Below are 25,868 nucleotides of genomic sequence, written 5' to 3' on the forward strand. Positions count from 1 at the left end.
CTTTATATAATATATATATGTTGGAGATTTCTGTTTGTCAGGGATACACTAGATACTCATCACTTAAGGTTTTTCCTTATGATCTATGATTTTGTGACGCATGAAAGGGATGTTCTTAGATTCTGGGTAATAGGAGCAGCTCATTTTCATTTTGTAAATCCGTTTCACATTTGGAGGCACATCAGAACACACAGTAGTATCTTACTTTTGCACAAGACTGTCACTGCCTGACAAACTAGTGTGTATTTGTACCAACATTTCTTTGATCTATTACGTGCAGTGGCTGCAACAGCAAACAGTGATGTCACTTAGCATTTATCTGGGGTATGGAGTTGCTTTCATATTAGATAGGTACAGGGCTTTTTCTCTCATTTCATTTAGGACATTGAGATTCCAGAAAGTCGGATAAAGGGAAGTTCGTTTATTAATGTGTTTATCGAGTAAATATTTGAGTACCTACTCTTTTCCATATACCAGGCTAGACAGTGGTAGGAGAGGGGAGAACTCACAGGTAGGGTTGCTTTCCTCACCACATTTACAGATGAGAACAAGTGAATCTAATAGAAAATGGTAAATGCAGTAACTTAAACATTTGATGTTATAGGACTGACAGACCTAAGGGGTCAGAGAAGGCTGACTGAGGAGAAGTAATATTAAAGTTTGGACCAGAAGGAAACTGGGAATTAGCTGGGTGAATTAGTATGTAGAAAGCAAGACTGCGGAATTTCGGCCTCTTGCCTGAGGGAAATGGAATCATTTACCTGAGGGAAATGGAATCATTTACGTTGATTAAATTGATCCAATAATTGATTAGAACACTTCAGGCTAACTATGGGGAGGAGAGATTGGATCAGTAGAAGGCTTGTTATGTTATGTTATGTTATGTTATGTTATGTTATGTTATGTTATGTTATGTTATTTTTTAAGACGGAGCCGTCGCCCAGGCTGGAGTGCAGTGGCGCTATCTCAGCTCCTGCCTCAGCCTCCTGAGTAGCTGGGATTACAGGTGCCTGCCACTACGCCCAGCTAATTTTTTGTATTTTTAGTAGAGACGGGGTTTCACCATGTTAGCCAGGCTAGTCTCGAATTCCTGACCTCGTGATTTGCCCGCCTCGGCCTCCCAAAGTGCTGGGATTACAGGCATGGGCCACCACGTCTGGCCAGTAGAAGGCTTTTGCAGGATTCAGGTTACAGTAGTAGACCATGTCCTAAACCAAGGCAGAGAGCAGTGGCAATAGGGGAGGAATAGAGGGTGAGCTAGAAGACAAAGTGAAGAAGCCTGAGTGAAGTGTGATATAAGGATTCAGAGATGGTGCCCAGGTTTCCGTTTTGAGTAATGAGTTAGATGTTGGTACCACTCACTAAGTGAAGGAACACAGGAGGAGGAACAGTTCTGCAGGAAAATATAAGTTCACTTACCTGCTTTTGGAGCTGTAGCTGCCTGTGGAACATCCACCCACAGGTGAGCAGGGAGAGGAATGAGCCTAGAGCTAAATAGAGAGATCTGGCTTCCAGATTAGAAAGATGTGACTCACCAGTGTCTTGTATGCAGATTGTCGTTAAGAGGTAGAGTGAATGAGGAGATTTGGGGTGAGGGAGAAGAGAGCCAGATATGGAATCCTGAGGAACACCACTAGTAGATGTTTTTAGTATACTTTTAAGAAAGAGAACCCCAGGTATGAATTGTGATCATTCTTGTTTTCATAATCTAACAGGTATGTATTTATTAGCCGAATTTTTTAGAAACTGCATTAGAATTCTGTATATTCAGAAATGGAGATGAGAATGTAAACAAATTATTACATCATTCACCATTTCCCGGAACCACATAGTCCATTGACATTATACTGTTTCCCCGTATGCTGAAGGTCCTGGCGTAATCTGTGCATGCTCTAATGTCTTCTGTGAACCTCCTCAGCTCAGCAGCAGATGCGGCCAGCAAGGCGGATCTCCATCAGCATCTCTCCGCTCCTCCTTAAGTCTAAAACTCTCTTTTCTCTTGGCTCTTCTTATTCCAGTGATGAGGAGGAGGAGTTGCATAGTAAGTAAGCAACTTTGGTGTCCAGTGACTGTTCTTGAAGGTCTGACCAGCTCAGAAAATGCTGTAGGCTTGGTACTAAGAAATTGTTTGGAGGCTTTTAGCCCCTTGCATGCCATCCTTTGTAAGTCATTTGTCTTTATGCTTGCCTTTGAGAATTGGTTTGGATAGAACATTTGTTGTCTTCTGTGTAGTACTAACACTGAGCCACTGGCCTCCTGATTCCAGGGCACAAGATATCTTTCCAGCACACAGATACCCTCAAAGGTGTAGGGGATGTGTTCCCATCCCATTGTGTACTCTTTGTAATAGTATTGTGTGCTAATTTCACAAAACTTTTTATTTCACAATGTAAATTTTATTTTCCTTGTTTTGTTGTTCTGTCTCATGGGACAGATATCTAGATGTTCATCTGTGGTATTTAAAAGCTATTTTTACACTTTTTTTCTTCTCCTTTTCAGACCATTTCTTTAAAAATACCTTTCCTTTAAGATTAGACTCTATGGATTAGAGGGAGGGAGTTATATATGTATTTATCTCCTACTTTCTCTCTCCTTTTGAACTTTTATTTTTTCAGTTCTTTGGATAAACTGTAGGCTTCAAATGAATACATTCTTACTTGATAATGCCTAGTATAAAAACTTTACAAGGTATCAATTTAAGTAAACTTGGAAAAGAAATAAATTCCCCCTTCATGAAAATTACTGTCTTCAATTGTGGAAGATTTCTAGAATATTCCAGGATTGCTTTTAGTGGAGAAACCACTTATAATAGAAAATTAAATAATGAATTGTTTTTACATAACTAGTATTATGAGTCTGAGACAATTACCATACCCGTATGATTAAGCACCCCAATTCCCTACCACTTGCTGATTCTAAGTTTCAGCAGTATTAAGTGTTGCTCAAGCTGGCATTTTCACACTATTCTTAAAGGGAAATGCATTATGCACAGTAAGACAGTTAATTTGCTTTTAAATGGAGGCCTTATTAAAGATTTGGTATATTTTTCACTAATAAAACATGTTTGAAAAATAGACACAGAATAAGATGATTCCAGTTGCAATAGGAGGAAAGTTGTGAAAATTCCCTGTAACTTTGGGTATTCAGAAATTGTCAAAGCTGTTTCATTTCAGAGTATTTGTAATAGGCCAGATGCGGTGGCTCACACCTCTAATCCCAGAACTTTGGGAGGCCAAGGCAGGCAGATTACTTGAGGTCAGGAGTTTGAGACCAGCCTGGCCAACATGGCGAAACCCTGTCTCTACTAAAAAACAAAAAATTGGCTGGACATAGTGATGGGCACCTGTAGTCCCAGTTACTCGGGAGACTGAGGCAGGAGAATTGCTTGAACCTGGGAGGCGGAGGTTGCAGTGAGCAGAGATCATGCCACTACACTCTAGCCTGAGCAACAGAGTGAGACTCCATCTCAAAAAAAAAAAAAAAAAAAAAATCAAAGTATTTGTAATATACTGGGAAGTAGCCTAGTCAGCATGACAGATAAACCAAGGTCCCAGCCGGGCACAGTGGCTTACGCCTGTAATCCCAGCACTTTGGGAGGCTGAGGCAGGCGAATCACGAGGTTGGGAGTTCAAGACCAGTCTGGCCAACATAGTGAAATCCTGTCTCTATTAAAAATACAAAAAATTAGCCGGATGTGGTTGCGGGTTCCTATAATCCCAGCTGTTCGGGAGGCTGAGGTAGAAGAATCGCTTGAACCTAGGAGGCAGAGGTTGCAGTGGCCGAGATGGTGCCATTGCACTGCAGCCCAGGCGACAGTGTGAGACTCCATCTCAAAAAAACAAACAACAGCAGCAGCCAAGGTCCTGCTAATACAGAATTATAATCCTATAACAGCACTGGTCACTCAGTTAATCCAACACAATGGAACCTTAAAAATATGGAAGCTTGCAGAAACTTTTGAATCAAATATCTTCTCAAAATGTGTTCCTTAAATTCAAAAATACTAGTAAGAATTATGTGTGGGCAGGGAGAACCAAAAGAAGGGAGGGGTTGGTTCATGGCCAAATATTAGTAAATTTAGGCAACTCTGGGTTAAGAAGGTTTAAAATGCTAATGTTGTGTTACATTGTGGATTTTCAAGGCAGAGTTCAATATACTGTTTCTCCCAAATGTATTAACTAGGAAACCACAATATGTGCAGCACTGTATACATTTCATGAAACTGGTGTTCCATGGAACACACTCTTAAAAATATTCGACTGTGTCCATCCAGTAGTTCCACCCTGAAGTTCCTGGCTGTAGTATAAATCTGCAGGTTATTTCATGCCTTGAAAGATAATCTAGTTGAAATATATTATTTACCCACAATAATACTTTGCAGGCTAACTTTAATGACAAGTTTCGTTTCGTTTCTTTTGTCCATAATTTTGTCATGGAAGTAGCATTGGTTGTTTTCTACTCTTAGATGCTCTGAAAACTTGATGACACTTTAGGAATTTCAGAGGCACTGGTGGATTAATTACTGTTTTCAGAACCACATCTAAAAGGTCATTATAACTTAACTAAAATTTTTAGCAGTGGAGAAGTTGAAAATATTGTAGGAGTCATAGATTCTCCTAGTACTCAATCACATATTTGCTCAGTTTTTAATTTATTCCACAGATATCTACTGGAAGCTTATTATTGGCCTGGTTTTGTGTTGGTTGGTATTTTTTTGCATTATGAATTTTATTTTTATTTAGTTCATATTACTAGGGTGGTAACTTACTAGGTAATTGCTTAAATATATAATAGAATCCAGGCAAGCTTAGAAAATTTAATGCTGCTTATATCACTGAAGTTTCCTTGGGCAGAAAAAGTTTTAAAACCCCTGATTTTTTTTTAAATCCTCTTGATTTTTTTTAAGTACACTGAGACATCATGAAATTAAAATGCTGATAGTTTATACCTAGATTATATGGAACCTGGAAATGAATCCCAGATATTCTTATTCTGCTAATCTTTCCCTCTCACCTGGCTGTTGTTACCATGTGTCGTAAGTGAAATAAATAGAAGAAGAACCCCAAATTGGGAAAAAGGGAAAAAAATACGGAAGGCAATCTCTTGAAGACTTAGAATTTAAGGTTTCTTATGTATTATTCCTACTTGTTGGCAATTTAAATTTAGCCAGGTGCAGTGGCTCACACCTGTAATCCCAGCACTTTGGGAAGCTGATACAGGAGGATTGCCTGAGCCCAGGGGTTCAAGACCAGCCTGGGCAACATGGCAAGTCCCTGTTTCTAAAAAACAATTTTTAATAATAATAAAAATAATAACTACAGTTTTGGATTTCTGTTCAGAATCCAAAACAGTTTGAGAGTTGAAGAGTTTCAAATGCTGGTAATCTGGGAGTTTTTTCGTTTGTTTTTGTTTTTGAGATAGAAAGTCGCTCTGTCACCCAGGCTGGAGTGCAGTGAAGCGATCTCAGCTCACTGCAGCCTCCGCCTCCTAGGTTCAAGCAGTTCTCCTGCCTCAGCCTCCCGAGTAGCTGAGACTACAGGCACCCACCACTACGCCTGGCTAATTTTTGTATTTTTAGTAGAGAAGGAATTTCACCATGTTGGTCAGGTTGGTCTTGAACTCCTGACATCAAGTGATCCGCCTGCCTCAGTCTCCCAAAGTGTTGGGATTACAGGCATGAGCCACTGTGCCTGGCCCAAATGCTGGTTATCTGGTAGTAGAACATCTTCAAGTCTCTGTCAGATTATCAGGTTAAAGTTTGGCTCACAGTAGTCTCAGAGATCCTTGAAACCAACCTCAAGGAAAAAGGACGGTGTTTTGTCTAAATCGTTACAATAGTGATATAGGGTAACCTTTATTTCCCTGGAATATACATGGAAATAGTTCTGTAACTGATCTCCTGAAAACTGAAAATCATTTATCACTGTAACTGAGGCCTTGCTCTCATCTACGTCTTCAGTAACTCAACCTTTATTAACATGTGGTAGATCAAAATAATGATAATATTCCTTCTGTTTTTTCTTCATGTTGCCCTATCTAACATAGTCTTAGAATTTTAATGATCTGCAGCAGTTTGTGGCCCAGTAGTTGTGGAAGGAAGAAGTATGCATCTGCCTCATTCATTATTATCTCTATTAGCCTGGAAAGGACTTTGCCATCTGTTTTATCTCCCTCATTTCACAGATGAGGAAATGAAGTCCAAAGGTCTCATCCCAAATTAGTGACAGGGTCAAGACTTGATAAGCCAGCTCTGATGCTCTTTCCTGGTTACTAATCTTTTTCTAGCAATTCTCATGAAAATATTAGAGATGAGCTAGATCTTTAGTATAGAAACATTTAAAAGCAGTATTAGCAGGGATAAAATATGACATTTAATTTCCTATTCTATATTCTTCCTGTGATGTCATCTCAGAAGGATGGTTTGTGCAAACTTAAGATTGTTAAGAACTGGAATTAAACCTGCTTCGTATATGTTTAAGCATTAGAAAAGTTATTTTGAGTCTTTTCAATTACTTGAGTCGCGGATTAAACTTGCTTGCTTTATGAGAAATTCACTGCCTACTTCTGGTTCTAATTTGAGGGTTTCAAGTTTAATTTTTCCTTCTTTCAAACCTTTAGAAAGAGGAGGTACCATGTGCTGACTTTCATATGCTGTTTTTGCTTTAGCTATGTCATTGTGAATTTATAAATATTCTACCTGTCATGTGTTAAATTTTTTGGTTCTAACTTTTCCTCTGCCTTGTTTTCTAGATACACGGCCCTTCCACAGTACCTTCCACAATACCAGTGCTAATCAGACTGAGAGGTACTATAAACTTGTTACTCCTTTTTCCAGAAATGAAATGAAGAAAATTTAAAATCTCTTAGGCCATTTAATTACATAAACTAAGTTAATTGAGCTCATCGGATTCTTCTTTGAGTGATAAATTTGGAATAATGATTAAGGTGGTTTTATCATGAAGGCTATATCTCTTAAAGTTAATGTCTTCAATCGTTTTCTTTGATTAATTACACTATCCTCGTGATAAAAATGGTTTGTATTTATTGATGTGAGGGTACACTATTATTTGATTTTATGAACTCATGCACACTTTGCTTATGGGGATTTTTCATTCCTAAATCTAACAGTTTAACTACATTTTGTTTCATATTAGTGTCTCTGTGTGTGTGCAATTTATAATACTCTTAGCTATTTTAAGCTTTAAAGCTGTTTTCTTCTGTATACATGTAAATGGTACACAGCTCTGTCAGAGTAAATGAATTGCTTCTTTTTTTTTCTTTTTCCTTTTTTTGAGACAGAGTTTCGCTCTTGTTGCCCAGGCTGGAATGCAATGGCACGATCGCGGCTCACTGCAACCTCCGCCTCCTGGGTTTAAGCGATTCTCCTGCCTCAGCCTCCTGAGTGGCTGAGATGACAGGCATGCGCCACCATGCTTGGCTGATTTTGTGTTTTTAGTAGAGACAGGGTTTCTCCATGTTGGTCAGGCAGGTCTCAAACTCCCGACCTCAGGTGATCCATCTGCCTCGGCCTCCCAAAGTACTGAGATTACAGGTATGAGCCACCACGCCCGGCCACGAATTGATTCTTTACTTGACAGCAAGCAAAAGATTTCTGTTCTGACTCATTATTTTAATTTCAGTTTTCATGCTTATGAGACGGAATATTCTACTTGAAGCATAATTCGGGTTCCTATAGCTGCCCTGCAGTTTTTTCTGAGTTGCCTTTTCACAGAGGCATCAGTTATGATTCTGATTCAGAACGCTTGCAATGAATGCTTTTCTTTGCACTGCTTTTACAGCTTATTTGTTCTTTCTCCTTTCTAGAGCAGTGGCTTTCATACCATTTCCCCATTATCTTAAAAACAGACTGCTTTGTTTTTTAAACAACACATATGTAAATAAACTTTGACTGTTGACAGGACCCCTTATGGTGCTGCTTCTGCCTGCCACCTGCCCTCTCACAGAGGCCCTAGAGGCAATCACTGCTGTTCTGTGGGAACCGTCTAAAATAACTATTTTAGAACACCTAAGCAAAGTGTAGTATAAATGGATGCCTTTTCTATGTAACGGATTGTTTATTCGAATGCCCAGCTTTTTTTTTTTTTTTTGGAGACAGAGTCTCACTGTGTCGCCCAGGGTGGAGGGCAGTGGCACAGTCTCGGTTCACTGCAACCTCCATCTCCTGTGTTCGCGCATGCCACCACACCCAGCTAATTTTTGTATTTTTTAGTAGGGACAGGGTTTCACCATGTTGGTGAGGCTGGTCTCGAACTCCTAACCTCGTGATTCGCCTGCCTCGGCCTCCCAAAGTGCTGGGATTACAGGCATAAGCACCACACCCGGCCCAAATGCCCAGCATTTAAGAAAATCAACCATTGCAAATTTCCTAAGTTAGAACATGTCCATCTTGGATGGACTTAGATTTTATGTAGCCTTCTCAAACAGGTAGATCAGTATATCTGAATCTACATAAAACTCCTAAAATTGATCTTTCAACACTCTGCCTCAATTCTACCTGCTACTCAGTACGTTCCCTCCTAAAATTGAAGCTAGCTGCATGGACCAGTCCACAGTCCTGATTGTCCAGCGTCCCAAAGGCTAGAAAAGAGTTGTGATCTGTACTGTTAAGGAACTTGGATATGTGGTCAGTCATAAGACTCCTTGGTTGGCAACTCCTATTAGCAAGTACCCTGTCATTCTGCTACATATATGGGTTTCCTTTCAAGCGCCCATTTGTTGCAAAGGAGTTTGTAGATTGAGTGCTATTGTAGATGAATAGATTTCCATACAAAATAATTATCTAATAATTGACAGGCTCTTTTTAACATGAGATCACTGAAAACCCATAATTAAAACATTAAAAATGGGCCAGGCGGTAGCTCACGCCTATAATCCCAGCACTTTGGGAGGTTGAGGTGGAAGGATTGTGTGAAGCCAGGAGTTCAAAATCAGCCTGGGCAATACAGCAAGACCCCATCTCTACAAAAAAATTAGAAAAATAGCCAGACGTGGTGGCATGTGCCTTCAGTCTCAGCTTACTCTAGAGGCTGAGGCAGGAAGATCATATGAGGTCAGGAGTTCGAGGCTGCAGTGAGCTATCATCACACCACTCAGAGCAAGACTCTGTCTCCAAAACAAACAGGTGAGCAAAAAAACATTAGTGATGGATCTAAGGAAACTTGGCCAAGTTTTGGTAACAGAACCTGGGTGTTGTGGCATACTGTGTTCTATAAAAAGCCATTCAGCAACCTTCATCTACCTTTTATTCTGCTTCACATTTATTTAACTTCTGTAGTCCTTTAAAAAAGTCAATCTTCTTAGGCCGGGCGCAGTGGCTCACGCCTGTAATCCCAGCACTTTGGAAGGCTGAGGCGGGCGGATCACAAGGTCAGGAGATCGAGACCATGGTGAAACCCCGTCTCTACTAAAAATAGAAAAAATTAGCCGGGCGCAGTGGCGGGCGCCTGTAGTCCCAGCTACTCGGGAGGCTGAGGCCGGAGAATGGCGTGAACCCGGGAGGCGGAGCTTGCAGTGAGCCGAGATTGTGCCACTGCACTCCAGCCTGGGCGACAGAGCGAGACTCAGTCTCATAAAAAAAAAACAAAAAAGTCAATCTTCTTGTTTTATTTAGTATAACAGAAGAGAACTATAATTTCCCGCCACAAAGCCTCTTCAAGAAAGATTCTGAATGGAAGAGTGCAACAAAAGTCAGTCGTACATTCAGCTACATCAAGAATAAAATGTCCAGCAGCAAGAAGAGCAAAGTAAGTATCACTGTGGGCATTGCTTGTGATCACTGTAGTCGGTCCTCAGTAGGATTCTGTCACAGCCTTTATACACGCCAAAACTGGTTAAATCGTGGGGACATAAATGAAAATAAATTTAGGATTACTCTCTGAAATCGCCTAGTATGTAAAGGAAAATAATAAGAAAAATAACAAGAAGTGGAACTACCAGTTACTGAATTTTCACTATATGCTAAGTGCTTTCCATATATTATTTAACCCTTTCAACAGCCCTATCAGATAGGTATTATCTCTCTTTTCTAAAAGTGATGTACCTTACCAAGGATGCTCCTCTAATGTGAAGAAGTAGTTCAAACCAGATCTCTTTGGTTTCAAATCCCATCCTCTTAAACCACAGTGCTTAAATCTGTAATATCCGTTTAAATGCAAAAGAAGGATTTTATGCCAAGATCAAAGGATTGAAAATATTTACGTTTGGGTTTAGAGGGAAGGATTTTCCTACGGAAGATTACAAGAACTTTTAAGATTAATATCATTTCTTAGATCTATTTCTAATTAGGAGCATTTAGAACATATTCTCTTGGTGCTTAAGAGATTAAATAAATATTTAAACCAAGTGTGTGAGAGAGAGAGAGTGTGTGTGTGTGTGTGTGTGTGTGTGTGTGTGTGTGTGTGTGTGTGTAGAGGGCTCCACTCTGTCACCCAGGCTGGAGCACAGTGGTGTTCATGGCTCACTGCAGTCTTGAACTGCCAGGCTCAAGCAATCTCCTGCCTTGCACCTTAGCCTCCCAAGTAGCCAGGACTACCGTCATGCGCCATCATGCTGAGCTATGTTTAAATTTTTTTGTAGAGATGAAATCTTGCTATTTTGTCCAGGCCGGTCTAACTCCTTACCTCAGGCATTCCTCCTGCTGCAGCCTCCCAAAGCACTGGGTGTGATCCACCATGCCCAGCCTAAAGTAACATTTTTTATCTAGTTATTTTTTACATGCTCATTAGGGGAATCTTCAAAATCTAAAAGTAAAAGAATGAAAATCTCCTGTAATAACCCCACTTAGCGATAACTATGCTTAATGTTTTGGTTTATGTATTTCTAATGTTTTTTAAAAATGTATTTTCAAAAGAAAGGGAGAAAAGAAGTTCACTTTCTTATACTGATTCCCAGTGCTAAACCAAAACTCTATTTCAAGTCCGTGGGGAAAATCTTTTCGCCTCTCATACCCTATTTGTCTACCCACGACACCCTCTAACAAAATAAAGACATAAATAAATAAAAATTTGAAATCAGTTAAGGAACTCTTGCAAGCAATCACTGTGTATGTATGCGCGTGCGTGTGTGTGTGTGTAGTATATACATGCATATATGATATATACACACATGTACATACATGCATACTTAGAAGTAAGGGAATAAATATTGAATTCAATAATACTGTCATAAAAGGGCATCGCCTCCTCCCCCACAAAACAAGGTGCACTAAGCTTCTCAAACCCTCAATTCAGTGGGCTGATGGACATATAGCCAAAGTATTTTACCATGTTTTGTAAGATCTCTTGGTTTAGCAAATACATTCAGAGAAATTTTTCCACAAAACCTGCCACAAGAATTGTTTTCTCTTCATTTCTCCTGTCCAAGTACAGAATGGAGAGAAAGTAGGCAATCAGGGAGGGATACAAAGAGTCTAGCAAATTATTTCTAGCATAATCACACATTTAAGTATTAACTTCGGACTCAGCCTTGTTTTATAATTCAAAATAAAAAAATGAAGGTCAAAGAGGGTAGAATGCTTTACCAGTATTCTACATATTTACACATTGGCAGCCAGGCTTAAAATAGAGCCTTACCTATTTTACTTACCACTGCTGGCTTGGATAATAGTTGGTATCAACAAAAGAAAATCCCCTTGGATAGATCAATATAAATTAGCCAAATATTATTAAATGACTTGTATAGTCTTAGCATTCCTCTAAGTGTTAACAGGCACCTAAGAGAACTAAAGCTCATAGTCATGACCTTGAAAAACTTTATGGTATAGTTTGGATACATTCAAAAATTTTTTGTTGTTTTTTATTTTGCTTTTGAACTGCCGAATCTTGTCTTCAAACAAGGTTTTCGTGGAAGACCAATAAATAAGTGGAGATTCCCCCTTTCTAGCCATCTCCCCAATGTCATGGAGTTTTAGAACAGAGCAGTGAATATACCACTGATCTCATGGATGAGGTAAAACACACACACAATGGGGAAAAAAACAATGTAAGATGGAATTTAGAAACTGGACCCTGACCTTTAAAAAAGTCTCATCTTGGCCTCCTTGTTTTACAGACTGAGGCACAGAGACATATGCTTCAAGTCACACAACCTCCTGTGATCTGACTTCATCATTTTGTGTTTAAACAAAATGTTACTATACAGTATAATTTTTTTCTTTTAACTTTTTAAATCTGAAAGGACTGGAGTTTGCTAGGAGGGGATGAGCAGAAAGAACAGGAGAAAACATACTTTGTGTTAGACTGAAATCTGTTATCACTGGTAGAAACTGTTTAGTGTCAGTTGATCTCTTGCCTTTGATCATCTCCTTTGTCAAAATGACAGCACTCTTTTGCAATTGAGATTGGTTCCTCTTTCAGACTTGGCTTCAAGATCTGATCTCTTGGGGCCATGCTGTGTTTAGCAGTGGAAACTCAAAAAATTACAAATTCGTAACCCTAGATTATAGTCCATTTCCCATTACCAAGTGTTTAGAGTGTCCTAGTGGCAACTGTAAGTCACCTTTTATAGTGAGTTGTTATTAGCTCACTTTTAAATAAAATTGGAACAGCTTGGCTTTTATCAATGTAGCAAAAGATGATTTTTTAAAAGTGTGGGGCGTGGCACAGTGATACACACGTGTAATCTCAGTACTTTGAGGCTGAGATGAGAAGCTCACTTGAGACCAAGAGTTCAAGGTCAGTCTGGGCAGTATAGTGAGATCTCATCTCTACAAAAAACTGTAAAATTAGCTGGGCGTAGTGGTGCACACCTGTGGTGCTACTCAGGAGGCTGAGGCAAGAGGATCAGAGCCCAGGAGTTCAAGGCTGCAGTAAGCTGTGTGCACTCCAGCCTGGACAATGGAGTGAGATCCTGTCTCTTAAAAAAAAAAAAGAGAAAGGAAAGAAATAGAGGAAAAGCAGTATGTTTTGTGTTAAATACCCTCACTATGCTATGTATCTGCATAGCATTCTACCATGCAGAAGTAATTTATTTTCTAAATGGTAACATAAAAATTAATGAATATTAAATTTTCTTAGCATAGTGATGCTAACTCTAATCTTGTTCTTAACTATTCAATGATGTTACTTCTCCATAATGTTAACAAATTGAAAGTGCTACTATGGATATTGACACTGATTTTTCTGTGAAAATCACAAATTTTCAGTTTTCCAAAATTATTTTTTAAATAGATGCTATGAGAGACCATCTGATCCAATTGTTTTATTAACCCACCATTCAATAAAACTAGACCTACATCTTTTAAAGGAAAAATTAAAAGCATCTACTGAATATGATATTAAAATGCCACCTGTAACTCAGAAAAGTGTCTAAGGATTATTTGAAAATGTCTGCTTTCCTTTTGCATGATATATATGTATCTTTATGAAAATAGGTTATAGTGATTAACCTAGATATATTCCATTCAGTTGTATAATTGTGATGATACACAGTTCTTAAACATGTCCAAAGAAGCCAAAAGCCAGTAGGCAGTAAACTGTTGACGTTCCTAGGAGGGTAACAGTTTGTCTGGAGTACTGGGTTTTGTATATAAACTTAAAAAATTGAGTCCTTGATCCTATGTCCTTTTGAGAATTATCACCGACTGGCATAAGTGATTAGATTAAATATATTGTATGTTTTTGTTGAAAACGGGGGGGCTAAACAGGAAGTAGAACAGGAAGACCGGCAGTTTCTGCTTTTGTCTTAGTATCTTTGAGAGATAGTGCTGTTTCCTGCTAAGTAATTTTGCGTGTTGCAGAGTATTTAAACACTCATATGCATGATGTTCGAGTTCACAAAGGGAGTGGAATGACCCTCTTTAAACCATCCTATCACACTGGTTTTCTTTTTTCTAAACCACAGTTACTTTTGCACCAACCTAATACTAAGCTTTCTTCTTTGTAGACAAACAAGAGGTGGTTAGAAATGTTTTAGACAAATCTATTTGATTTGAAGTAGGTATTTTTGAGTGCACGGGTTAAATTCCTGCACAGCTGCAAGTATACTACATGACTTTGTAACAGGAAATTCAGTTAAAGCTCCTAGGTCCTGTGGTCTGTATAAAAGAGAGCTGTACCCATTAGCCTTTCAGAAGTGCCTCCTAGAGTAGTGTTTACAAAGACTTAATGTTAAACGTAATTCTCATTCCTTCTTTGATTAAAGATCTGTGACATGACAGTTGTTTGATCATATCATGTTTTCACAGTTGTCCAGAGTGTTCTTTTTATTGTAATTACATGTATAAAGGGATATTTTAGGAAAAGTGAAGAATCACCTTTGATAGTGTCCTAGTGCAGTTGTTACCTGCATCTATCCCTGTTAAATACTGTTAGCCTGTTTCCCCAGCACACAGCTAAAGCATTTTGCCAGTTGTTAAACATGGAAAAGTCAAACTTCAGAAAATAACTAGTCACCACTTTACCGCAGGCAACTTCACTAAAAAGTTTTCTTAGGAAACTCACTGCATTTTATAAAATGAGGAGTCTATTTTAAAATAGATAACATGCGTTCCTTAACTTCCCGTGTAAAAACTTGGCCCAAACCTTGCCAGAGTTCTTATATTGCAGCTTAAGCACTGTCCACACACACTGTTTTTGGGGGAAATGGGGTTTTGTTTCATTTCCTGTATCCTTTGTAACAAGGGTTGTTGGCTTTACCAGCAGCATTCAAACAGTTAAGACTGTCTTAAGGAAACAAGCAGTCTCAGCCCTCCCTCCTTCCCTTTCTTAACCAGTCTCTGGCTTCCTCTTACGGTTTCACTAATGGCAGCTCAAAGCTGCTGAGTTCTACCTTGACGGCATGCACCCCCGCTTCTGTGAGAGCACGTTTCCTGGCATGGGGGTCGAATCATGTCGATAAAATGGGGTCGGTTTCATGAAGTACCCCACATAACAGTGAGATTCATAGGACCAAAGCATGGGGAGGTAAGAGCCTGACTTCTTTAAAGCACTAAATTCTAGTAAACACAGAAAGAGCCAGTGGAGTTGGTTGTTTTGTTTTGTTTCTATCCTGGGAAGAACTAGTTTGGATTGTTGCAAAGGGAAGCTATTTCTTATTTATTCAGGTTTGGGGAACATTGCAAGGCTTGAGAGGATAAACTGGTTGCCATAAAAAGATTTTTTAAACGATTGAAGTATACTTTAACTTTCCTGAGCAAAAAAATCGTGCTTTTCCATTTAACATTTTATGCATGGAAAAACCTTTAGCAAAATTTAGTTAAAAGAAAGAAATTATTTGAAAACCCCCAAATTTAGTTGTTATTATTAAAGTTTTATGTACTTGTGCGGTTACCAATTTTCACTCAGAACAGCTTCCTGTTTTGTAAAGTGGAGGAGTTTTTCTCCCTTCCTCTCTCATTATTTTTTATAATTCAAAAGTGTAGTAATTTGGCTCTTAGATGTTCATTATATGTATTTGATTAGCAAAAGACTTCACATGAATCATAGATGTAGCAATTATTTACCATTTCATTACAGTGGATGGGTTCTGAACAGAAAGTCAGAAGACCTGTGTTCCCATTTTGACTGTGCTGATCATCTGTTGTGTGACCTTTTGCAAGTCAACCAACCTCTCCAGTCCCTGGCAGCATAGTGCAGTGTATGAGAGCTGAGCTTTACAGTCAGCCCGATCTGAATCTTAATTTCAGCTTGAGCAGTTACTGGCGTGTGGCCTCAAATGCGTTATTAAACATCTCTAAGCTTCAGTCTCTTCAGATGTAAAATGGAGATAATACCTAGTACTTAATTCATTGGGTTGCTGTGAGAAAATACATGTGAATTGCCTATTACTGTGCTTAGCACTTAGTAACTGTTCAGATTTTTAGCGGTTATTTATTATCTTTATCCTCTACATAGTAAAATGGGAAGCATAATGCTCACCCTGCCCACTTCAGAGTCATTGAGTCACACGAAATGATGCACGTAGAAGACATTGATTCAAAATGTAAGGCATTTAGTAATTGTCGTGATCACTGACTTGGGACACCCATTTTCCTGGAATTTTTTTAAGGATATAACAATAGTATTGGCAATAGATAAAACCTCCTACCTTGTGAATGGTAGTTCCTTGTAGTCCAATTGGTTTGAAAGGAAATTATCTCATGATACTAATTAGCCAGCCAAGTACTCTGTCAAACAGTGCTTAAAGGACCTTTTACGGAGAGCATGGTTATGTCCCCATGGTCCTGGCCTCCTAAGGTTGGTGTTCACCTGAAATGTCCCTGACTACTTTAGATATTTAATTAAGGACCCAGCATTCATCAGTCGTTCTGCAGGTTTTCAAGGTTTGAATTCCTTTCCATTCCTCTTCATGACTGTGTAAGCTTTGATAACAACCTCTCTTCGATTGAGGCTTGATGTCATATGAGTCCTCTGCTTTCAGTCTGTCTCTAGAACATTTCTGACATTCCTACATTATTCTTGAGGTGACATGGCCAAGGTATTCTGGCACTTAGAGCTCTTGACTCCCAGCCCGTGCCCCCACTGGTCACCCAGTCTGATCTCTCCTTTGCTGGTGTCCCCTGAGCTTTGTACCTGGCCTGGTTATGGCCTGCTCAGTAAGTAGAAGCACCTAGGCAGTGACTGGGCACACAGGAAGCACAAGGTGAATATCAGTTTCTGTTGCCACTCTGACAAGTGAGGGAAGACCACAGGAAAGAAAGGAACTTCACAAAAGAGGTCAGAGAGCACGGCTTAGGAAGGTTATCTTTCCAACCTAGGGACACTGCCTGCTTTTCCTGCCTTCCTGCACCCCTAGGTACTTAGGGTAGAGGAGTGAGCTACTAAGCCTTGGGACTTCCTTTCCCTAGTACTCTGTTTTCTTAAAGGAAGTGACCCTGTTGGTAACTAGCTTGAGGAACGACAAAGGTGGCTTTTGAGAAAAATTATTAACAAGGCTCCTTCCTGTCATCTGTGCATTCTCCTATCCTCCGTGCCCTGCACCATTATCCTTTAGCCACCCCCCAGTTTCTTCTATCTTCCCTTCTCACATCAAAACTTCCGTTCCATTACCGCAAGCAATACCTTTCTATGTTGGCTTAGGAGAATAATGAGCTAATGAAACTCATTTCCAGTAAATTATGCATAATTAATAATATTGCTAAGTGTTACTATGTATTCAGTTTGTGCCAGGCACTGTGCAAAATGCTTTAGAAATGTATTATCTCACCTAATTCTCATATGTTTTAAAAAACGTATGAGATGGGTACTTTTGTGATTATTCCCGTTTGACAAATGAGAAAACTGAGGCTCAGAGAAATAATTTACCCAGGGTCACACCATTACCAAGTAGTAGTAGTGGTAGTAGTGGTGGTGTTGGTGTTGGTGGTCATGGTAGTAGTAGTAGTAGTACCTGAATCTGAACCAAGGTCTGGTACCATTATCCGTATTCTTAACCACTGTGTGGTTTTCCAGTCTCCCCCTCTTATCAGTCTCCTCTTGCCAGTTTGAAAATTAGGCCAAAGTTAATATTTATAAACCTTAAAATTCTAATTAGCAGAAACTGAAAATGTATATGTGGGGCATATTTATGTTTCTAACTAGAGTAAAGGAGGAAACTTCATAGCTACTCCCTCACTTAGGGATATGCGATTGATGTGAGAAAGTTAGAGAGGAGCCTCGGCAATTTTTCATGCCGCCCAGGCATCTTTCTGTCCCTCAGGCCAATCCCAGAATTGCTACCACCCTTTCTTCTGCCTTCTGCCTAAAGCTGACCTCTCTTCCTGTGTGGACTGTGCTGCAGCTTGCTGAGGAAGGACTGTGGCTGAGGCCTCAGAAGCCCTCCTTGCAGTGCTGGTCCTTGGGCATTGTGTCTATCGGTAGAAGTAACCAATGGATAAGCCACTTCCAGAACTGTTCGGCCTGCCCAGTTTTCATGTGAATTTTCTAATGTAGCTTGCATGCCAACACCTTAATTAAAAACACACACACACACACACACACTTTGCCCAGAACTTTTTTTTTCACTCTTGTCCAAAATAGTCACCAGCCACTGTTGACCACATGCCATCTGGGTGCCCAGGTAAGGAGAAGGCCCTCCAGTGTTTAATTAACTGTGGATTCTTTTCTTTTCTTCAGCAGGAAAAGGAAAAAGAAAAAGATAAGATTAAGGAGAAGGAGAAAGATTCTAAAGACAAGGAGAAAGATAAGAAGACTGTCAACGGGCACACTTTCAGTTCCATTCCTGTTGTGGGTCCTATCAGCTGTAGCCAGTGTATGAAGCCCTTCACCAACAAAGATGCCTATACTTGCGCAAGTAAGAGATGTGCTTCTTCCTTTCATAAGATGGAACTCTCTTGGCTCAGGAAAGCTCATTTCTAGTTTCCTGTCCACCCCACTCCTTATCTGTTCCTCATTTATGTGGAGAAGTAACCCTTTTTATATCTTTCTTTAGACATGATAAAGAAATTCTAGATATATAATATACAGCCTATGTTTTTTTTTTCAGACAACCCCAATTTCAAATACAAACAGTCAAGAGTCAAGTTAAGATGGTTCAATTTACAGTTTTTTAACTTTACAGTGGTTCAAAAGCAATACACATTCAGTATAAACTGTCTACCCATACACTCATTTTGTTTTTCACATTTAGTGCAGTAGTCAGTAAATTACATGAGCTAGTCAACACTTTATCATAAAACTGGCTTTGTGCTAGATAATTTTGGCCAACTATAGTCTAATATAAGTGTTTTGAATGTGTTTAAGATAGGCCAGGCTAAGCTATGATGTCCAGAAAGTTAGGTGTATTTAAATGCATTTTTGACTCACAGTATTTTCAACTTACCATGGGTTTATGTGGATGTAGCCTCATTGAAAGGATGAGGAGCATCTGCACTCTGTTCTATGATCTCTAAACCACTCCACATTTTAAAAGTCAGTGTCAGCATCAAAATTACCCATAGCCCCAAACCCTAAAGCTACTCGGTGGTCTTTTGTTAGATCATATGTGTTCATTTTTATTCTATTACTTTGGTGTATGCTTCAACCATTACCAACATTAAGCCATAGTGACTGCCAAGGGAGAGCACCTCCATGTACAGAGACATTCTGTGCTGATCTGCTGAAAGCCAAGTCTGCTAACTGAGCATTGTTCCTGGTTTTGATAAGATACTCTCAGGCAGGAGTTGCTTAACTTTTTCTGTACAAAACGAGATAAAAATATCTTAGGTGTCGTGAGCCACATGGTCTCTGTCACAATTCTTGAACTCTGCAATTGCAGTGCAAAAGCAGCCGTAGACAATACATAAACCAATGAGTGTGATTCCAATAAAACTTAACTTACAGATACTGAAATTTGAATTTCATAAAATTTTTGTTATGTAATAATTTGATTTTTTTTTTTTTTTTTTTTTTTTTTTTTTTTTTGAGACGGAGTCTCGCTCTGTCGCCCAGGCTGGAGTGCAGTGTTGCAATCTCGGCTCACTGCAAGCTCCACTTCCCAGGTTCACGCCATTTTCCTGCCTCAGCCTCCCAAGTAGCTGGGACTACAGGCGCCCACCACCACACCCAGCTAATTTTTTTGTATTTTTAGTAGAGACAGGGTTTCACCTGTCTCGATCTCCTGACCTCGTGATCTGCTCATCTCCGCCTCCCAAAGTGCTGGGATTACAGGCGTGAGCCACCACACCCAGCCAATTTTTTTATTTTTAAAAACTATTTACAATGTAAAAATTATTCTTAGCTCACGGGCTATACAAAAATAGGCTTCAAGCCACATTTAGCCCACAGACCATAATTTGCACATTTTTGCTCTAAGGCAATGCATCTCAAATTTTGTCAGTGTACAGATCAAAAGTAGTATTTGTAGAGCATACCAGGGTAAATCAAGGAGGCTGCTTGTGGTCAGAGGTGAGTTCCAGCCAGCCCAGGCCCAGCCCAGTCACCCAGAAGACTGAGGCAATTAACCTGATATTATACCTATAACCAATTCAGACAAAATAGTAACGAATTCAGATGTCAAGAAGCAACTCTCAGACCATGATGTCCTGAAATCTTGTTTTCAGTCATTTATATTGGATATCCCAAGTAATTTCTTACTAAAAATAGTTAACTTACTCTTTAAGTTACCCAGGCTAGTCTTGACCTCTTGACATCAAGTGATCTTCCTGGCTTAGCCAGCCTCCTGAGTAGCTGGTATTTAGGCATGCACCACTGTGCCTGGTAGAAATTTGAAATGTTTAAAAGTGTATTTGGGCCAGGCGTGGTGGCTCACAACTGTAATTGTAGCACTTTGGGAGGCCGAGGCGAGCGGATCACCTGAGGTCAGGAATTCGAAACCAGCCTGGCCAACATGGCAAAACCCCCTCTCTATTAAAAATACAAAATTAGCTGGGCATGGTGACACATGCCTGTAACCTCAACTACTCGGGAGGCTGAGGCAGGAGAATCTCTTGAACCTGGGAGGGGGAGGTTGCAATGAGCTGAGATTGTGCCATTGCACTCCAGCCTGGGCAACAGAGTGGGACTCCATCTCAAAAAGCAAAAAAAAAAAACAACAAAAACACGTGTATTTGGACAGATTGGAACATACTTCTATGATGATTTCCACTCACTTTCTTTGACAAAACAGGATACCCAAGACTACCACAAGAGGAAAATATTCTGTTAAGCTGAGCTCACAATAAAAGATACATAGATGCCACATAAGGAAGTAAACCACCGTGAGGAAGAATTAGGAGATATACAAGCAAGAGATGTTGAAAATCACTAAAAGGGGCCAGGTGCGGTGGCTCACGCCTGTAATCCCAGCACTTTGGGAGGCTGAGGCGGGCGGATCATGAGGTCAGGAGTTCAAGACTAGCCTGACCAACATGGTGAAACCCTGCCTCTACTAAAAATACAAAAATTAGCCAGGCATGATGATGTGCGCCTGTAATCCCAGCTACTCAGGAGGCTGAGGCAGGAGAATCTCTTGAACCCAGGAGGCGGAGGTTGCAGTGAGGCTGAGATCGCGCCACTGCATACCAGTCTAGGCGACAGAGTGAGACTCCATCTCCAAAAAAAAAAAAAAAAAAAAACGATAATTACTAAAAGGATGAAACAAATGGACTCTATAATGGAAAAAAAAGATGTAACAACTAATGGGTAGATTTAAAAACAGCTGAGTAAAACTTCAAGCATGCAAATAGTCACTGAAAGGTATTCATGGATTTTTTTCAAATATTTCAGCATGTTGTCCTGATTTATAATTGTTTATAAAGGAAGAAAATGGCTTCTACTCTGTTGTCTGCATTAGTAAGGGGAGAGCTTCAGTCTAGAAAATCTTAATGACTTCACACTGGATTTATTTTTTACATTTAATTATCAATAATTATACCCTTAAGTCCTTGAACTTATATGAAGTCAATCAACAAAGTTCATTTGGCTGAATTCTGCAAGCTACTGTGTTTGATATGTGATTCATTCAAAAGCAGTTTGTCAACAAATATTTATTGAATATCAGTATAAGCTAGGCACCCACAGTGGCTTAAAAAAAAGGAATTCTAAAGTACGATCTTTGGTACTTATTTATTGTAACATTGTTTATATTCTGGAAAAATTGAAAGCAATTTAAATATCCATCAATAAAATACATTTTGTGTAGTATATAGATGGATAGGCTGATACTAAATAGAGAATATAGGGGCCAGGCGTGGTGCCTCACGCCTGTAATCCCAGCACTTTGGGAAGCCGAGGCGGGCAGATCACTTGAGGTCAGGAGTTGGAAACCGGCTGGCCAACGTGGTGAAACCCCATCTCTACTAAAAATACAAAAATTAGCCGGGCATGGTGGTGGTGCCTGTAGCTGGGAGGCTGAGGCAGGAGAATTGCTTGAACTTGGGAGGCAGAGGTTGCAGTGAGCCAAGATCTAGCCACTACACTCCAGCTGGGAGACAGAGCAAGACTCCGTCTCATAAAATAAATAAATAAAAAGAGAGAACATAGGACAGATCAGAGGTTGCCAAACTTTTTCTGCGAAGGAACCAACGGTATGTTAGGCTTTGCAGCTCATCAGGTCTTTGTCATGACTACTGGACCCTGTCCTTTTAGCACAAAAGCAACCATAGACAATGGATGTGACTGTGTTCCAAAAAAAAATTTATTTACAGGCCTGGCACGGTGGCTCATGCCTGTAATCCCAGCACTTTGGGAGGCCTAGGTGGTTAGATCACTTGAGGTCAGGAGTTTGAGACCAGCCTGGCCAACATGGTGAAAACCCATCTCTACTAAAAATACAAAAATTAGCCAGGCATGGTGGTGCACGCCAGTAATCCCAGCTACTTGGGAGGCTGAGTTGGGAGAATCACTCGAACCCAGGAGGCAGAGATTGCAGTGAGCCAAGATTGAGCCGCTGCACTCCAGCCTGGGCAACAGAGCGAGACTTTGTCTCAAGAAAATAATTTACAAAAATAGGCAATGGGCCTAATTCAGCCCAAGGACCATAGTATGCCAAGCCCTGGGAGATATCTACAGGTACAGACAGAGCTCTCCAAGACATTTTGATGAGTTGAAAAGTCAGTAAATACAACAGTATATACAGCATGATCCCAGTTTATGGAAAACAAACAGTAGTTTATATAAATTTACAAAAATAGGCCGGGTGCGGTGGCTCACACCTATAATCCCTGCACTTTGGGAGGCCAAGGCAGGTGGAACACCTGAGGGTCAGGAGTTCGATACCAGGCTGGGAAACATGTGTGAAACCCCATGTCTACTAAAAAACAAAAAATTAGCCGGGCATTGTGGTGCATGTCTGTAATCCCAGCTACTTAGGAGGCTGAGGCAGGAGAATCGCTTGAACCTGGGAGGCAGAGGTTGCAGTGAGCCGAGATCGCACCACTGCACTCCAGCCTGGGCAACAAAAGTGAAACTCTATTTTAAAAAAAAAAAAAAAATGTACAAAAATATCTCAAAGGCTATACACCAAACTGTTAACAATCTGAAAAAGAGAAATAAGGAGAAAAGGAGTTGAAGAGGACTCTTTGTTTTATTCTTTTATATTGTTTGAATTTTTAAAGAATGTACTTACATATTATTTGTATGTCTAAAAATGTAGCTATTGGACCACTGATAGTTTCAAAGGATTTTCTAGTTATTTATCAACTGATCTCTGATGAAAGCACAAAATAGGTTGGTGTTTGATTCGAGAATTTAGTGGGCAAAGCAGAATTACTACCAGAACAGAGTAAGCTTATAAGCCTTAAGGAGAGTTGTTCTACCACTGTTATTGATAGCACCTGCTTGAATCAGAAATAGGATAGTTGATCTACCAACTCTCAGTTCTGGATTGTGATGTGAAACATTATCAGGAGATTTAAGGTTGAAAGTTATAGACAATCTTTTTGAAGACCCGAAGAATCTTGTGCTATAGAGGACAATAGATTTAAGAATTGTTGGCTTATGATTATAATGAGTGGCTGTACCTTTCCATGACTAGCTCCAGATAATTTTGCAATTTTAAGTTCAGGTTAAAGTAAGTTGTCTAATATATGCCAGTGTATATTTAGCCTTGTATTGCCATTGACTTCTGTATATACATTATTTCTAGGTTACAAATAGTTGAAATTTGCCCTCTTTGGTTATATTAAGTCTTTGTCTACATTAGACTATCACTCAGAATTAAACCTGTAACTGGCATATAATAAATTTATGAGATAGCAAAAATATTCAGTTAATGTAGGAGAATGCACAGGCATCCTAAGCCCACTTTTGCTTTCTTGATACGTCTTCTTGTTAAACATAATAGAAATTATCTTTTACCGGACTCCCTGGATGATGAAGCACACATAGCTAGGACACCACAAATTATTGGACTCCTTATGGTATCATTGTCATGCTAGAACCACCTCTGGAGAGCAAGATCTGGGTTACCTCTTGGAGACTTCCATTGCCCAGTGATGTCATAGCTACCCATGAAGAATCACTTGTGTGGGGTTTGGTATTGATTGGGGAAAACTGTATGAAAGGTTTGAGACTCTGAGATTCTCAGCCCCACTTCTGTATAGTGATTAAATAGTTTAATGTATAGGGCAGTAGCTTTCAGGGTGTCAGGTGTTTGGAAGTTCCACAGATTTCTGATTTATATATATTTAAAACTACATAAAAACATACATCCTTAAAGGTATAATTCCCAGATTTTAACATCAACATATTAGCTTTAGCTATCAGCCTACCTACTCATTTGTATTTTTCCTTCCATCTCTAATTAATTGAAGATTGTACTGTGATTGTAAGGCAAGCCATTAAAAAAAAAACGGCTAATTTTGGTTATTTATCTACATGAAGAACATTAAGATGTTCTCTATATCATGTACTCGAAATTAAATATAGAAATAAATTAGAGGTTATGGTAGATAAGTGAATTGCAAATGTCATGTACCTCTGATTTCACATTTTTTAGTTCATCACAGCAACTTCATTGTTCTCATTAACTTTAAAAGTAAACATTAAAATTGCAACTCAGAAAATAAATCTGTACTCTTTTACACATTTGAACACAGTATATTAATATTTTATTTCATGTAAGACTTTTTAAAGAGTTTTTCTAGTGTTTTGGAAAACCAGTGAAATAGTGGATTGGCTGCCGGTTCTGTGCTGATAAACACTTTTAAGTGGAATGGGACTTTTTTGGTTGAACCTATAAATTTTAATATGAAGTCACCCAAGGAATTTGCTTTTTCTGGAAGCACATTATTTCATGAAGTCCAGTGTGTTATCACTAAAGTCTTGTCTGTTTGGGAAGTCTGTCAATGGGGACAGGGGTCATAATAACCTTTGCTAGTTGTTCTTTGATTTTTGGTAATAGCTTGATCTAATCGAATATCAGAGATTATCTTAGTTCTGCCTGCTCAGCAAAAACCAGGAAAAAGATGTAACATATTTGAGGGATGTTTTTTGTTTTTTGTTTGTTTGAGATGGTGTCTGTCTCTGTCACCTAGGCTGGAGTGCAGTGGCGCAGTCTCAGCTCACTGCAACCTCCTCCTCCCAGGTTCAAGCCATTCTTCTGCCTCGGTCTCCCAAGTAGCTGGGACTACAGGAACACGCCACTACACCTGGCTATTTTTTTTTGTATTTTTATTAGAGATGGAGTTTCACCATATTGGCCAGGCTGGTCTTGCGCTCCTGACCTCAGGTGATCCACCACCCTCAAACTCCCAAAGTGTTGGGATTACAGGTGTGAGCCACTGCGCCTGGCTATATTTGAGGTTTAAACTGAAAAGAATCAGACAGCAAAAAGGAATAGTTTAAGTTGGGCTTGATTGTTACCCTAATAATATACACCTAAGTTTCAAAAATACATTCTTTAATTTACATACCACCCTACTCCAGAAGTAGTGCTGAAATAGTCTCAACATCTGGTGATAGCATTAAGGTTTGTGTAAGACAGTCTGCAGCCTGCCTCTTATAAAAAGAAGGGGGTAGGCCAGGCGCGATGGCTCACGCCTGTAATCCCAGCACTTTGAGAGGCCAAGGTGGTCGGATCACGAGATTAGGCATTCGAGACCAGCCTGGCCAACGTGGTAAAACCCTGTCTCTACTAAAAATACAAAAAATTAGCTGAATGTGGTGGTGGGCACTTGTAATCCCAGCTACTCAGGAGATTGAGGCAGGAGAAGTGCTCGAACCCAGGAGGCAGAGGTTACAGTGAGCGAAAGATCATGCCATTGCACTTCACTTCAGCCTGGGCAACAGAGTGAGACTCTGACTCAAAAAAAAAAAAAAAGGAGCGAAAAGGATTGAGAGCAACAAAAATAGTATATAATCATCTTCTCAAATGAACCGAAGTAATGGGCTGATTATCTTCAGCTTCCTGAAGAAGCTGAATATTTGTATGTATGAAGTCCCATGTGTTATCTTGGCAGGAAGTAGAAAATATGAGTAATTTGGGGACCCAGA

General features: G+C 39.6%; 1 protein-coding gene and 3 long non-coding RNA genes across 53 annotated transcripts in view; 2 read left to right on the top strand and 2 right to left on the bottom strand.

The window, feature by feature from the left end:
• Positions 1-25,868, top strand: part of AKAP13 (A-kinase anchoring protein 13) — a 352,639-nt gene that overhangs the window by 282,031 nt on the left and 44,740 nt on the right. For 30 of the 50 annotated variants that reach the window (XM_015142953.3, XM_077940190.1, XM_077940188.1 and 27 more), the window contains 3 exons: positions 6,751-6,805; positions 9,632-9,764; positions 18,072-18,249. In XM_015142953.3, the coding sequence (XP_014998439.3) occupies positions 6,751-6,805; positions 9,632-9,764; positions 18,072-18,249 (366 nt within the window). Of the gene's footprint in view, positions 1-1,918; positions 2,042-6,750; positions 6,806-9,631; positions 9,765-18,071; positions 18,250-25,868 lie in introns of all 50 variants that reach the window. The other 20 variants (XM_077940187.1, XM_077940194.1, XM_077940192.1 and 17 more) reach the window with 3 other exon arrangements.
• LOC144330079 (uncharacterized) lies at positions 583-21,010 on the bottom strand. The gene is made up of 2 exons (XR_013395941.1): positions 20,951-21,010; positions 583-945 (listed from the first exon to the last, which is right to left on the bottom strand). It is a non-coding gene; the product is annotated as an uncharacterized LOC144330079 (long non-coding RNA).
• On the top strand, positions 18,810-25,695 carry LOC144330078 (uncharacterized). Its single transcript, XR_013395940.1, has 3 exons — positions 18,810-19,211; positions 22,023-24,139; positions 25,480-25,695. It is a non-coding gene; the product is annotated as an uncharacterized LOC144330078 (long non-coding RNA).
• On the bottom strand, positions 22,788-25,705 carry LOC144330081 (uncharacterized). The gene is made up of 2 exons (XR_013395943.1): positions 25,414-25,705; positions 22,788-25,018 (listed from the first exon to the last, which is right to left on the bottom strand). It is a non-coding gene; the product is annotated as an uncharacterized LOC144330081 (long non-coding RNA).

Source organism: Macaca mulatta, chromosome 7 (assembly GCF_049350105.2).
Source record: "Macaca mulatta isolate MMU2019108-1 chromosome 7, T2T-MMU8v2.0, whole genome shotgun sequence".
Classification (NCBI taxonomy): Eukaryota; Metazoa; Chordata; class Mammalia; order Primates; family Cercopithecidae; genus Macaca; species Macaca mulatta.